The sequence below is a fragment of the Parasteatoda tepidariorum genome, chromosome 3, assembly GCF_982258835.1.
Source record: "Parasteatoda tepidariorum strain Cologne lab strain chromosome 3, Ptep-v5.0, whole genome shotgun sequence".
NCBI classification, from domain to species: domain Eukaryota; kingdom Metazoa; phylum Arthropoda; class Arachnida; order Araneae; family Theridiidae; genus Parasteatoda; species Parasteatoda tepidariorum.
The window spans coordinates 52,931,189-52,945,174 of record NC_141757.1 but is presented as its reverse complement, the minus strand read 5'-3'; the positions used below and the strand labels follow the sequence as shown (position 1 = coordinate 52,945,174).

At 30.1% G+C, this 13,986-nt stretch overlaps 2 protein-coding genes across 4 annotated transcripts in view; one reads left to right on the top strand and one right to left on the bottom strand.

Annotated features, from left to right (window-relative positions):
- Positions 1-2,253, bottom strand: part of LOC107446086 (poly [ADP-ribose] polymerase tankyrase) — a 100,937-nt gene extending 98,684 nt beyond the window's left edge. The window contains exon 1 of one of the 3 annotated variants that reach the window (XM_087159331.1): positions 2,222-2,253. In XM_087159331.1, coding sequence (XP_087015457.1) covers positions 2,222-2,238 — 17 coding nt within the window. In that variant the 5' untranslated portion in view covers positions 2,239-2,253. Of the gene's footprint in view, positions 1-889; positions 1,249-2,221 lie in introns of those variants that run through there. The other 2 variants (XM_087159334.1, XM_087159335.1) reach the window with 2 other exon arrangements.
- LOC107446079 (putative sodium-dependent multivitamin transporter) overlaps positions 1-13,986 on the top strand; it is a 62,693-nt gene that overhangs the window by 14,892 nt on the left and 33,815 nt on the right. The window lies entirely within an intron of this gene.

Genomic DNA, 13,986 nt, shown 5'->3' with positions numbered 1-13,986 from the left:
ATGAAAAATATAAAAAAGTCATAGAACATAAGAATTAATTTAATAATTCATACTTAATTTAGATTAAAAAAAAAAGATGAAAAAACTGAAATAAATAATTTTAACAAAAGGCTTTTAACTTCAAATCAACAAATTAAACAGAAAATTACAACTTTATGACAGATATGAAACATACTCTTAGAATAATGAGTACATTAATAACTTAAAGTTCATTAAATTTTTACTTAAAAGATATGTGTTAACACAATCAAAAAATTAAAATTTAAATATAAAATAAATGCGATAAATGGCTCTCATTTCTTTGATCAATATTTATTCAAACAGCAACATAAATTCATTTTTAAAGCTAATTTTCTCACATTAAAAAGTTAAAAAAAAGCCCAGTGGAACTAAATTAGAGGATCAATTACCTAACCGTTAAAATCTACACCAAAAATACGTTAGGACCTACTCTACTAAAATATCAATTGTTTTAAAGTTATTTTTTTAATCGAAAAAAAATTTCATCCAATGAGAGTTCTAAGAAAATATACTTTTTTAACGTTCATCGTTGATGATTTAAATGGCTTGTACTTGTCCGATTGATATGAATTATGAAGAGCATAAAAAATAAAATGATGAATCTTAAATAACACTAATTATAGCTCAGACTCTCAAGTAGCAAATTATATTTTTAATGTCCGCTTCGCACATCATTATTTTGTTAGAATAAACAGTGAATCAAGAGAAATTACTAACAGAGAAGGATGTGTAAACAAACTAAACAGTGATGCTTATCGAGCGGTCGCTTTAATAGGTTTGGCTGTTTGCCTGCACTACCATCATGATGGTACCGGCAATTTAAAAATGAAGATTCAATTAGCAATGGGAAATTTAAAGCAGAACAAACCTGAGAGCCAAAAGAGTAGATCAAGCAGTTTTCGTGTCACCAAGAATTCTTAAATGTCAATAAGCACAATTTTTGCACATAATCCAACCGCAAGAGGATCGCGCCACAACGGTAAGTACGCCATGTTGATTCGATTGAAAATATGAAAAAAACAGAAGAATCGTTATCGGTACACAAACATTCCACAGGCAAAATTGACTAACTCATTTAATGTAATAAAGATCGGAAAAGTATAGAAATAGTTTCACACAATAAATTATTGAGTGACATTCAGTCACACGCACACACAGACGCCGCTCCCACAAACGCGCTTTAAATCCACGGGAATGATTGGTCGCTAAAAGTGTCAAATTACACTTGTCTCATTAAATAACGCTGCCATCTGTTGATCATATTTTGTACTTAAACTTACTTTTTCGAATGCAATTGAAGAGAACAAGAAATTATTACAAAATATAAATATAGGTAAAAATATTTAAATTACTTTAATAATTTTAAAAGTTAAATGCTAAAATATTAAATTTTCAAGAATTTAAATAGTTTTTTTCCAGACCAACTGATCAGAAAAATTAAAAGTAATACATTCAAAAATTTATTTTAAACAGATAGTTATTTTTTTTTAATGAAAAGAAAAATTTATTTTGACCCGTCATGTTTTATGGCGTTATTTTTAATCTAAAAATTGTAAGAAAACCTAATTATTAATAAAGGTATTAGACCCTAGCATTACACAAATATTAAAATTACAACAAACGTATTTTGAAATTTCGCTATTGAAAATCAAATTATTTATTAGAACAAATAGTGAAATAATTGAAATAGGTGCAATTATTTATAATCAACGTAAAACATTATTATACTTTAAAAATGCCAAATAAATTATGCTGACTCAAAGTTTTCAAAAGCAGTAATTAACAATTTATACATTTTTTCTATTTCTGTGTGAAAACATTGTAACTAAAAAGTATTTTTTTAAAAAATGAAATACTAATCATTTATTACAGATCATTGTAAGAAATTTTTCTAGGATGAGCTGTCAGACTTAATTTAATATATTCTGTAATAAAAAATTATTTGTGTTTTTTAACTTCTGAAGAAGAAAAAAACATTAAAATGGAATTGTTATCTACCAACATAACTCATGTGAAATTATTATATAAACTTTAACATATTAAAATTTATAATAGAGTACAAAGTTAGTCGTATAGCGCAACTTCTGGTGAAACAGCAACAAAACGTGATTCAAGAAAATAAGCTAAGCTAAATAATGAAGGCGTAAAATAATAATAATAAATAAATTAAATTATGATATTAAATAACAACAAAACCAACCTCCACACCAGTAACATTTTCACAACAAACTGTTCCTTAAAAATGAGCAAAATTTCATATTTTTTTATCAAATAGTTCTTGCCTTCGCCTTATAAGAATAATGAGTATCACGTGCGGCGAAATATGCTCACAGCTGCGGTAAAGGCAACAGCAGTAATTTTTTTTTATGGAAATCGATAAATTAATTTTTTAAAAATAACTTTTTTAAATCGAAACAGAATTTCGGAATCAAATATCAGTTATCTACGACAAATGGATTTAAACGTTTTCCACAATCTCTCCTGTAAAAAATAAAATTTTTATTAAATTCAAGAGAAATTAAAAAAAGGAAAAAGACTTGTTAATCGTTGAACAGAATTTTGAAATCGTAGAGCAATAAAAAAATATTATAAGTGGGATTAAAATTACTTACGCTATTTTAAACTTCATAATACAATCAGACAAAAAGTTCAAGTGCATCTTTTGTTAAAAGTAAAAAATAAATGTAGTCAGTGAAATAAAAAAAAATTATACAATAATTTTTCTTTTTAAAAAAAAGTACATCCGTGTGTACAAAGATTTTGATAAGCCAAGTTTTTAAAATAAATCTCGAAGTAAATATAAATCAAATTTAATATAAAGAAACTACAGAATTTTCAAAAGTTATTTATGAAATCGTCTTCCATAGTTTTTATCGGAAAACCAAATCCAGCAATTCAAATATTTCTTGTTATAACTTATTTCACCTTATCCCATAGTTTTACAAACTATAATAGGGGAGGGGGAATGTTATTACCTGAATAACTATTGACCTAATAATCTAACAAATTCTCACATATTGAAACTCCTTCAATCCCCATAATTTGATGAGAAGCCTATGACTAATATGCTAATTTATCTGTGCAAATAATATTTAGTATTACACTTTTCCTGAATAAACTCATTCGAGTTACTTTTACTCCTTGCAATTTTCGTTATACCTCTGACTCAAATAGCGCGAATTGAATTATTTTTGCATGTATAGATAAAATTTCTTTATTCAAACTTAATCCTATGCAAAATATAATTTTTGATAAAAAAAAATTTTTTTTTAAATTTTATTTAATAATGAGTGAAAAAAAATTGAATTGTGAAGTACAAAATTTCACACAGAAAGTGATTTTTATGCGGCAAAATCCAAAGTTTGAATGAAATAGGTCAAATAGTATTCGAGAATATAACATTTAAACTATTTCTTATGATAAGTGATTTTTTTTTGTTTCCATCTTGTTTTTTGAAAAACAGAATAATTTTGTCTTGCATTTAAATTACACTTCTTGTTAAAACGTTTATCACATCAATTTTACAACATGATCCTAATTAATATTATTCAGTATTTCTTCTTGAAATATCCATAGTTTTCAAAGATCTAAAACCAGACATTTATTTTAAAACATTCCTCTCCCCTTTTCTAACTTTTTTTAGTACTTTTTATTCGTTTTAAACAATCTCTATCACATATATTTTTGAACAAGAACGTGTTCTCCTTATTTTGAAGGATTTTTCTTAAAGGCTATGATTTTTAAATCTACTAGTATTAAAGATAAAGTAAATATTTCGGATAATACAAAACAAGTAAAAATCTATTTGTATTGATAAATTTTAATCAAAATAGTTAACGCATCATGAACAAAAAAAGTTTAATTTAGATTTTAAATTGGAACAGAAAAAGAAGGTTAATAATTTCCAAATCGTTAATTAAACCAGAAATAAATAAATATTTACAAAATTTGATTACTTCAAAATTCTAATGACAAATTTCTTAAAATGTCTAAAGTTTTTAAAATACATTGATATATAAAAAATAAAACAAATTATTATTAATCACATGAATCAGCAATGGTTGAGACTAGCAAAACAAAATAAAGTTTCTTTTCATGTTAAATATGTACATTTAAATATATTATATTTTTGATCTTCGTCATAATTTTAGTTAAAATAATTTATTATTATAAGTAATTTAAACTATCTCTTAACTAAAAATCATTTTAGTAGTTTTAAACATTCACATTAAATAACTAAGTTATTAAAAAATGCTTAAAATCTAAGAATATTGAAATTACCTACGAATAAATTGCTCAGTTATGCTTCTTCTATTCATAATCAATAGTTTTTTACTTATTTACTTTAATGATATGCTTGACGATGTTCTTTTCCATTTATTTATCCCTGTTTCTTATCCTTTTATGAAAGGAAACTCAAATAGCCTAATATTACTCAAAAAACAACTTTCAGAACTCGCGTTTATATATTAAGGGAGAATAAAATCAAAGTTGAGTTATTTGAAAAAAAAATTGTTTTCTTTTTTATAATTTTAGAAATCGTTTGTTGCGAGCTAAATTTGTCAATAATCGTTTGATATGATTATATCATTTCATTGACATTACAATAAGGCAGTAGTATAATAATACCAAAGAATCATATTGCTTGGCTTTTAATAGTATTTTAAGCTAAAAAAAAGGGACCAAAATAGAGAAAATAAGACCAAAACGGAAAAATAGGATTTGTGTCTGAAAAAGAAGTGCTTATTTTTTTCTAAAAATAACTCATATTTTATTTTTTTATGCATAAAAGTTAGTATAAGCAAGGTGTTCCACCCTTTGTTTTCTTATATGGTTTGAATTTAAGCCTTAGATTAAACTCGAAGCACACAAGAGAGCAAAGGGTAGAGCACCCTACTTACTTTCTCTCTGGTGAGCATTACTGACTACAGTCATTTAGCGTAGCAAACTTTGATCAACCTGCGAATGGACCGTGGGTGCGAGGTATCGATCCTCATTAAAATGTTCTACCGTAAAGTACTCGACTTCGCAAGCAGGTAGTCGTGCTACCTAGAGCCATCAATATTGTAATGGCATGTTTTCAAATCATTCTTAGGAATGTTTCTCAGACCTCCAAATTGCCCATGATGCTGCTCTAGTGTGACGTAAATAAAATACTGCTATTATTTCTCTCTAGTAAGGAATTGGTGTTTTGCAAAAATACAGAAACAAATACCGATTTTGATGTTTTTCCTTCTTACACAAAGAAACAAGCGGAATAGTTACATAAACGGAATCGGTTGAAACACTTTCCTGGCTGCGAATATCAGTAAAAATTGAGTGAAATGTTTACATAGAAAACGAAACAGTTAAGAGACTTCGCCCAGCTCTTGTTTTGCATTGAAGAAACAGTGGTCGAAACTTTAAAAATCTCTCTAGATAAGATTATCGGGACCGCTTTCACTGATCGATCAAACGGCTTTGTTTTGCAAAATAAAGGTGCTTAGTTTAATAATAAGGTAATTTCTTTTTTCTCTTCAATTTATTGCATTTTTGACTGTGGATACTAGTATTTGAGCTGTTTTGATGAAAGCAAACGAAACAATAATCAGTTTCTTCCTTTGAGGGAAAACTATGAAAACCTACTGGCTATTTAAATTACATAGGGCTCTCAAAAAAAATTTTAAATCTGACAAACTTGTGAAAGCACTAAGCCTTGCAATTTCTGAAACATTCTATGCTAGAAAAAATTTTTATTTTAAAATTTATAGTAAAAGTACTTTATTTTTCACATTACAAGCAAGCCTTTTATTTTACCACTACTTTGGCATAACTGTAGCTACAAAACTAAAATTTTGTCAAGGAAGCTGAAAACATGAGCATTCCATAGATTACATTGACATTCAAATTTCCGTAATGTTTATAATTACCATTATTGTTGTTGATTATTATTTTAAGAGAGAGTTGTTTCCTCAAACTTAAAAAGGTAACTTTGAGAAAACTCTAAGAACTACTACTATGTATTAATTATTTTATTACATTTACAGTGAAATTAAATCACAATTCAATTAAATATCATGTAAATAAATGCATATTTAAGCTGCGATGACTCAGTGGTCAGATGACTCGATGACTAAATGGTCATTGTAAAGAATCGGGGTTCTATATCCAGTGGCGGCATGAAGCCCTCCCACCTTCTGATCAATGGGTTGTCTGGAAAGTAAAGGCGGTCTGCTTGTAGCTCTGACCACATTGCCGCAATCATGCCGTTGGCCTCCGTGATTCCCCTTCCCACAACGAGCTTTTGCATCATGGGCTATTTTGCGGGGATGCTTATTTTAATTGCACAAATACTATGAAACATTTTAGATGGCGACATCAAGTGAAAGTCTCAATCCAATTCAAGAAAATAATTTAAATAATGTTTATACAACGCATACTTTAGTTGTTCTAAATAGTGGCGTGCAGTGAGAGATGGCGTTCAATTAAAGATTAAGGATACCAAAACTTTAAATCTTTTACTATTTTTTAATACAAAATTAAATTTGTAATATATAAAATATTTCGTAAAAAATAAAATAGGATTTTAAAAGTTCCCTGATGAAGTTTTATAACATAAAAATTTAAATATTATTTTTATTTAAGAAAAAAAAGTTACAAATATTTTGTGAGAAACAAAAAATATCTTACTAAAGAATAATTTCCACTTTCATTATTAAAAAAAAAAAAAAAAAAAGAAGAAGAATTTAAAATACGGATTTAGATCATCGTTTTTTTTAATCCAATCTCTTCTTTTAAAGAATTTCTAATCAGGAAATTTACTCTGTCATTCAAACATCTCTACTCTGCACGCCACTGGATCTAAATAAAATCATATTAATAAAAAACTGCCAAAAACTTGAAAAATTATATGTATATTGAAAAAAGGCAAAAACGTTGTAATTTACTTAATTATGTTCTAACTCAAAAATTTAACTGTTTTATATTAAAAATATGTATTTGATTTTATATTAAAAATATAATTTTATCTTCAATTATCAATTTACATTTTTCCCCCAACGGGAAAACATTATAATAATAATATAAGATCATCATTTACGTTTACTTTTGCCCAAACGAACAGTATTTCCATTTTCTTTCAAGGAAATAATTAAAATTTGTAAAAAATATCATTAACGAAACTAGAAAAATTATGTAAAAAATCTAATAAGATTATTAAAATCTGATAAAAAAGACTTTTTTCCCTAACATAACGATAATTTTAAGAGCTTTATAGAAAAATTAATGAATAATGACATAAATTGAAAACGCATAATTATTTCTTTTAATGTTATTTTTAATGGCAATGCAAAACAAAAATTAATGAGCTTTCTACAGTTTATTTCGTTTTATATGCGTTTATTTGCAAATCAATGCGAAATACGGGCAACTAAAGTCGCAAGATCAGGGCCGACATTAATATTGAATCTACGTTTCATTTTATGTTTACTAAGTGTCGTCACTGCAGGGGTCATAAAAGGAGATTCAAAACATCTATTTATCGATTTTACTTAAAATATTTTCGAAAGAATCAGATAACTAAACGGGGCAAATGTTACATTCTGCAAATGTAGAATAGATTCCAATTGATGATAACTGAGAAGGTATGTTTTTCTTTGTCATTTTATGCTGAAATAATTGGTTATTTATGTGTCGATGTGCTACCGCTGAAGTATAGAAACTAACTAATCTATGTATTATATATCTGATTAGCAGTTTAACTAGAGTGATCTGTTTAATTGCCAAAAATTGTTCACTTTCACAAATTACCAGGACAATCTTCAAATTACCTAGATAATCTGCATATTGTTTCTAATGCCACTTGCCAAACGGGCAAGCCTGTTTGGTGATACCGAGCAAATTTAAGGCAGAGTGTGCGTTTCTTGTTTTTTCAGTGGCGCCATCTATGGCCAAGAATTCGACTTCTGCCACACCATACGTCGCACACGTTTATAGGGCGGACCCATTCATACATTCATCCACAGATCGTAATTTTGACCTGAATCAGAGAACGATCGATCTACAATCCAGTACCTCCAGAGGTATTGATTTGTTATGGGAACATAGAAGACTTTTGTGACTCGACAGATTTAACGTGCATCAGTCGCTTTACTACACGGGAAGTCTTCGGCCGGCGGGGTTCGAACCCACGAACTCTCGGACATGGGCCCACAGCGCCCTATCGACCACGCTATCCCGGCCTGTATCTGCATATTACCAATTGGCTCTCGTAAAAGTGAGAATAAAATTTTTGATCGAACAACAGCAACGTTTCCGTACGCTTAAATTAAAATTATGTTATTTTTAGTAATGTTTATTTTAAATATTTATTTTTCAATGTCTGAAAAAAAAATCCAGTTACTACAAACAAACAATCAACACATTAGTCTTTGACATTAATTAGCAAACACTCATCAATCTCTTGAAAAAATATAATAAAAAGAATAAAACGGTTTAAAATATTATTACAATTGAGGAAATTAACATTATGCCAGTTATATTTTCATTATTTAAGGACTCAAGTCAATAAATATAATGAAACAATCAACTAATTAGTTGATAGAATGACAGATTTCAACTTAAACGATACGAAAACCGTAAATGCAAGCATTACCTAAGTAAACTGCAGAAAATCACTTTAACGGATTAACCTAGTTAATCGGCACAATAACTGGGTAATGTGCATATTAAGACTTTCGAGCTAGAAGATGCATAAAACAATGGAATGCCTTGAATGTAGAGTTAAATAGTACAAGGGCCGGAATCGGCTACGGCTGTGTTGCTTTTAACTTCAATACTAAGTTCTTAATGTAGCGAAAGTAAGCGGTGTTATAAACTAAGTCTGATCAGGAAGGAGAAAAAAAGGAAGAAAGCACGACTTGGGTGTTTCGGGATAGGTGAGACAATGGTATCTGGTTTGAAATGTTATTAAAAATATGGATCGAGTATAATGCTGGTCGATAGTGAGTCAGTTACCGAAGATATATTTTTAATGTATTTGTGTTAATTTAGAGTTTAGACCATTAAAACATAACAAACTTTAAGCTAGCTGTCGATGATTTCAATTTTATAAAACCGAATTGTAGTGGAATTTGCAAAAATTTTAGTAGCATGTATTGTCAGGTTAAGAAAATTATTTCGCCTGACTTCAATAACTTATGATTTGATTTTCACGTAATAAGATATAATTTTAGTGGTGTAGTGTAATGATAAATGTACGTCTTGAATATGTTTATTGTTTAGTACTAATTATTGAAGAAAGTAGTTATTTTATTTTACAACTGGTACTGAACAGGGACCCACTTTTGAGGTTACGACTATCAATGTTCAATTCCGTAGGCTTGTAATTTTGAGCCCAACCCAGATGACAAGGAAACTCCTGGATCAAGCATTGAAACATACTAGCCTTAGGGGAAAACTTTTTGCTGGGGCTGACCTGCATTTGCGATACAAGGAGAGGAAAAGCACAAAAACCTCCCACGGTTAGCGTGATAGGTTGGGGAATCTAACCCATGATCCACAACCACTGAGGGTATTTTTATATTAGCACTGTGGTCGATGCGATCCTGGAACAGAATTCGTCAATGCTGGGATTCGAACCCCAGTCACCTCATTCGAAGCGAGAGCTCTATGCCCTCAACTACCAGAACTCGATGCAGCTAGTTAATGCAGGGGTCCCCAACCTTTTTGTACCTAAGAACAAATACCAGAATATCTGTTGAATGGCGGACACCATTTATTTTTTCAAGATAAATTTATAGTTGGTAGACATAGGTAATAATACAAACACTACATATAATGCACACAAAATTTAATTTTAAAAGTTAATTTAACATATGAATATAATTATTATTAATATTCTTGTGTAAAATAAATGATTACTGAATTGCTTGTAAATCATACGAACTATAAAAATTATTTATAAAATAACAGTCAATGTGATCTTTGTCATTGCATTTCACTGGCCATCGCTTCATAACTGGGAGAACATGATGAAATTCCTACTTACAAGCAATCGTCAAGGTGTTCATCTGTAAATCGGGATCTATATTTTGAATTCATTGTCGAAAACAATGATTGCCACAAGTATGTGAAACCACAAACCTACTTTATTTTAAATAGAAAATTATTTCTGTCAACTATATTCCAGAATTTCTCATCTGATATAATCGTTTTGAGGATAATGTCATTCTGAAGATCCAAAATTTCTATCTCCACTTCTCGCCTAACTTGAAGACATTCTGAAATGCATGTTGCTATTTCGGTTAAAGTATATTTGATGGTAAAAGGATTTACAGAAAAGGTGACCATAGGCTCGATGATATTAAATTGTTAAAAACGATTTTCTAATTGATCTTGAAGCAATTGGAGGTTGATGACAAATGTTAATAAGACAATTTCACTGTCCCCTATCATTTTTTTCATGTTTGGAAAATGCAAAAGAGACTTTATTTTCAATTATATTATTTAGTTTTTTTCAATTATGTCTGTTACGAAAGACAAATCTCCTAGCCAGAGAGGATCTGTTAGCTAGTTCCAAAAATATTTGATTTTTGGCTGCAAGATAATTTTTTATTTCTTCGATTAAATGAATAACTCTATCAAGTACTTTGTCTTTACTGAGCCAGTGTACTTCAGTATGTAAAATGAAGTCAGCATCATCAGGATTTTGTAACAGTGCCGTGAAAAGTCGAAGTTGCAAAGGAGCTGCTAGAATTAAGTTAACTATTTCGGTAATAATTTTCATTACGTGTAACAATTGTAGTAATTTACCGCATTAATTTGGTGCCCGCGGGCATAGGGTTGGGGATCCCCGAGTTAATGGATGCACACACACCCGGTCTATGCGTGTCATGTGCATGGCGTACTAATTTTTGATAGTCTCTAATGTATGCATGCCTAAGGAGGTTGTCACAACCTTCCATAATTTTAAGATTAAATTGGTAGGGCATTTCCACCTACAGCTCTTCTACTAAGCAGCATTAAGTTCTATGGGACTCACTCTATATTAGAAACGGCGAAATGAAAAATGGGAACCTAATGACGGGCGCAGCTTGAAATGGTATCTCGTTCTTCCCAAATCAAGGATTTTGGATGTCTCTAAAGAGCTGCATGGTAACTTCACCAGAGGTCTCTTTGGAGTAATGAAAACTATACAGAAATATCGTGAGCGCTTCTACTGGAACAAGTCAAGAAACGACGTATAGAAGCGGTGACGATCTTGTGATAGCTGTGTGGTTCGAAAAGAATCAAAGAAACGTAGAAGTGACAGATTGCATCACTATTATGTAGGAGCACCATTTGAGCATTTCGCACTTGACATCTTCAGTCCTCTACCTCGATCTTCAAATAGCAACAATCTTAGTTGTCATGGATTATTTTGCAAAGTGACCCGAAGCGTCTCCTATACCTGAACAAGAAGCAACTGCAGTAGCGAAGGTCTTGGTATAGCCATGGATATTCAGATTTGGCACATCTTTTTCAAATTCATTCAGACCAAGGAACGAATCTTACCTCGACTGTTTTTAAAGAACTATGCAAAATTTTTAAAATAGACACGACTCAGAAAACGTTCTGACATTCTCAATTGGACGGCATGGTTGAGAAGTTCAACCAAAACATTCTGAGTAACCTCACACTTCTTGTGTCAAGGAATCAACAAGATTGAACTTAAAACTACCGTTGTTCCTGCTTGTATAGCGCAAAGCTGCCCAGTAATTTACTGGATATACATTATATCAGTAACTGCTTGGACAAAAACTTCGTCTCCCTAAAGATCTTTATTCTATTGCGCCTGATGTACCTTCGTCGTCAAAAGAGTACCGTAGAGAATTCCAGGTACGTTTGGAAAACGTTTACAACTTTCCTCGTGAACGGATCAACATGATGGCAGAGAGAATGAAGATGATGTGTGACATCTAAGTGACGGATCACATGTTCCAGGAATGTAACAAAGACTGGCTGTGGAACCTGATTCGACAAAAATGGCTTTCTTTTAAGTTACAACCTAATTGGGATGGTCCGTTTGTCGTCAAAAGACTGGATTACGTCGTGGTTTAAATCAGGAAGTCATCATCTTCAAAACCAAAGGTCATGAAAGGATAAACCAAACCATCATGTATAATTGGCTAGATCCTTATCATGGTATAAAATAAATTTCTATACCATGGTTTTTTCTATTGTGTATAATGTAAAATTATTTCATATTTCTTATGAGTTTATAATTTTTATCTGAGTAATATCATGTGCTACGCAATGTTTTTAATCAACATTTATGTAATGTTAAATTTTATAATGTAGTTCATTACTCCATTACCATTTGTCTCCTATTCGGGGATCGTACTGCTAGGATATGCAGTCCTTGATAGGAGGGCAATGTTAAAATTTTTTAAATATTTGCATAATTTTGTGAATATTCTCCGTTTATGAGACTAAATATCTCACCGAACTCGAAATACTCAGATTAATAAGACAGTTTGCTAAAAAAAAAAAAAAATCACATGTAATTCTAACGTAATATACTGAGAAAAAGGATAACTTTTTTGGAAGTTTCTGCTAACAAAATTTGACGTTTTAAGGACTGTTTTATTCGTCTCCAATCAAACAAACCCCAGTGCTCGGTACACTATCTTTTGAGAAAAAATAAATAAATCCATTTTTAGCTTAAAAATTCGTGTTTCCAGTACCTGCCAAAATGAATAGATCTAAATTCCAGCGCTTAAATTTGTATTGCAAATTATAAACTGCAACGCACCGCTTTAATGTAGAAAATTATTGTAAAAATTGCAAAATTCAAGAATATTGCGGAGAATGAAAATATTATTGAAAAATTCTTAAAAAAAACTCTCATTATTTTATTCAATCCATAACTTTCGAGAGGGAATTTGTATTGATCCAAATAATTTTGAAAATTTGATAAATTTACAAAATTTCAATATTTTTTGAAAATATTCAAGGCTTTTGCATAAAATGAAGATTGTATATTAGTAATCCGAAAAAACCCACGAGTTCTATATTAGACCTTATACAACTTTTGGTGTATATGGTCTAATATAGAACTCGGTAGTAGTGTTTTTAATTATTGAAAACTTCTATTCTCTCCACCTTATTGACTACATGGAAATCCTGTTTTTCACCAAAAGCAATCTCTCTCAATCATTTTAAAAAGAGGCTTTTCATTACACTGCCTTAAGAAGTTCAATTTTTAAAGATATGATACCTTTTGAGTTTGCCTTACTTGAGTTAATTTTTTTTTAAAAATTAAGATTCCAGACAAAAAAAAATAAATAAATAAATAAACGCTAAAATCACAAAATAGCAGATCTGAAAAAAAAAAGGCTGCAAGAAATAGATACACATTTCAGGACACCACATTTTCGAACACTGACTCACTCTTTTTAGTTAGCTTTGCATAAAATTCATATTTGAAATTATAGTTTTGTCTTAGTTTAAGTTTGGGCTAGTTTAATTTTACATTAGGTTATAGTTTCGTTTAAGGTATTGCAGCTGAGCTTTCGACCGGTGGTCAGTAAAACCATACAGAAAAAAGAAATCACATGGTTATTTGAAAATGAACGTAATTTTACCCTATTGCTATAAGTGGCGGCAATAAGTAGCCAACTTTTTGTGCAGTACGTTTCAATAAGAAGCTGGAATATACAAATATACTTGTGTAGGGAAAAAACAAGATTTGCTATAAGTAGCCAACTTTTTGTGCAGTACGTTTCAATAAGAAGCTGGAATATACAAATATACTTGTGTAGGGAAAAAACAAGATTTGCCGAGACCCTGGTAACGGAGAAGTGAAATAGTGTAGAGAGTGGGAAAATTGCGATTCAATTAAATGTTTTTCAATTTAAATGTTTATTATTTGAATTTAAAACATAAATGTGATATTTAAATTGCTATTTTCTTTCATGTTGTATTTAATAATTTAAACCTATTTAC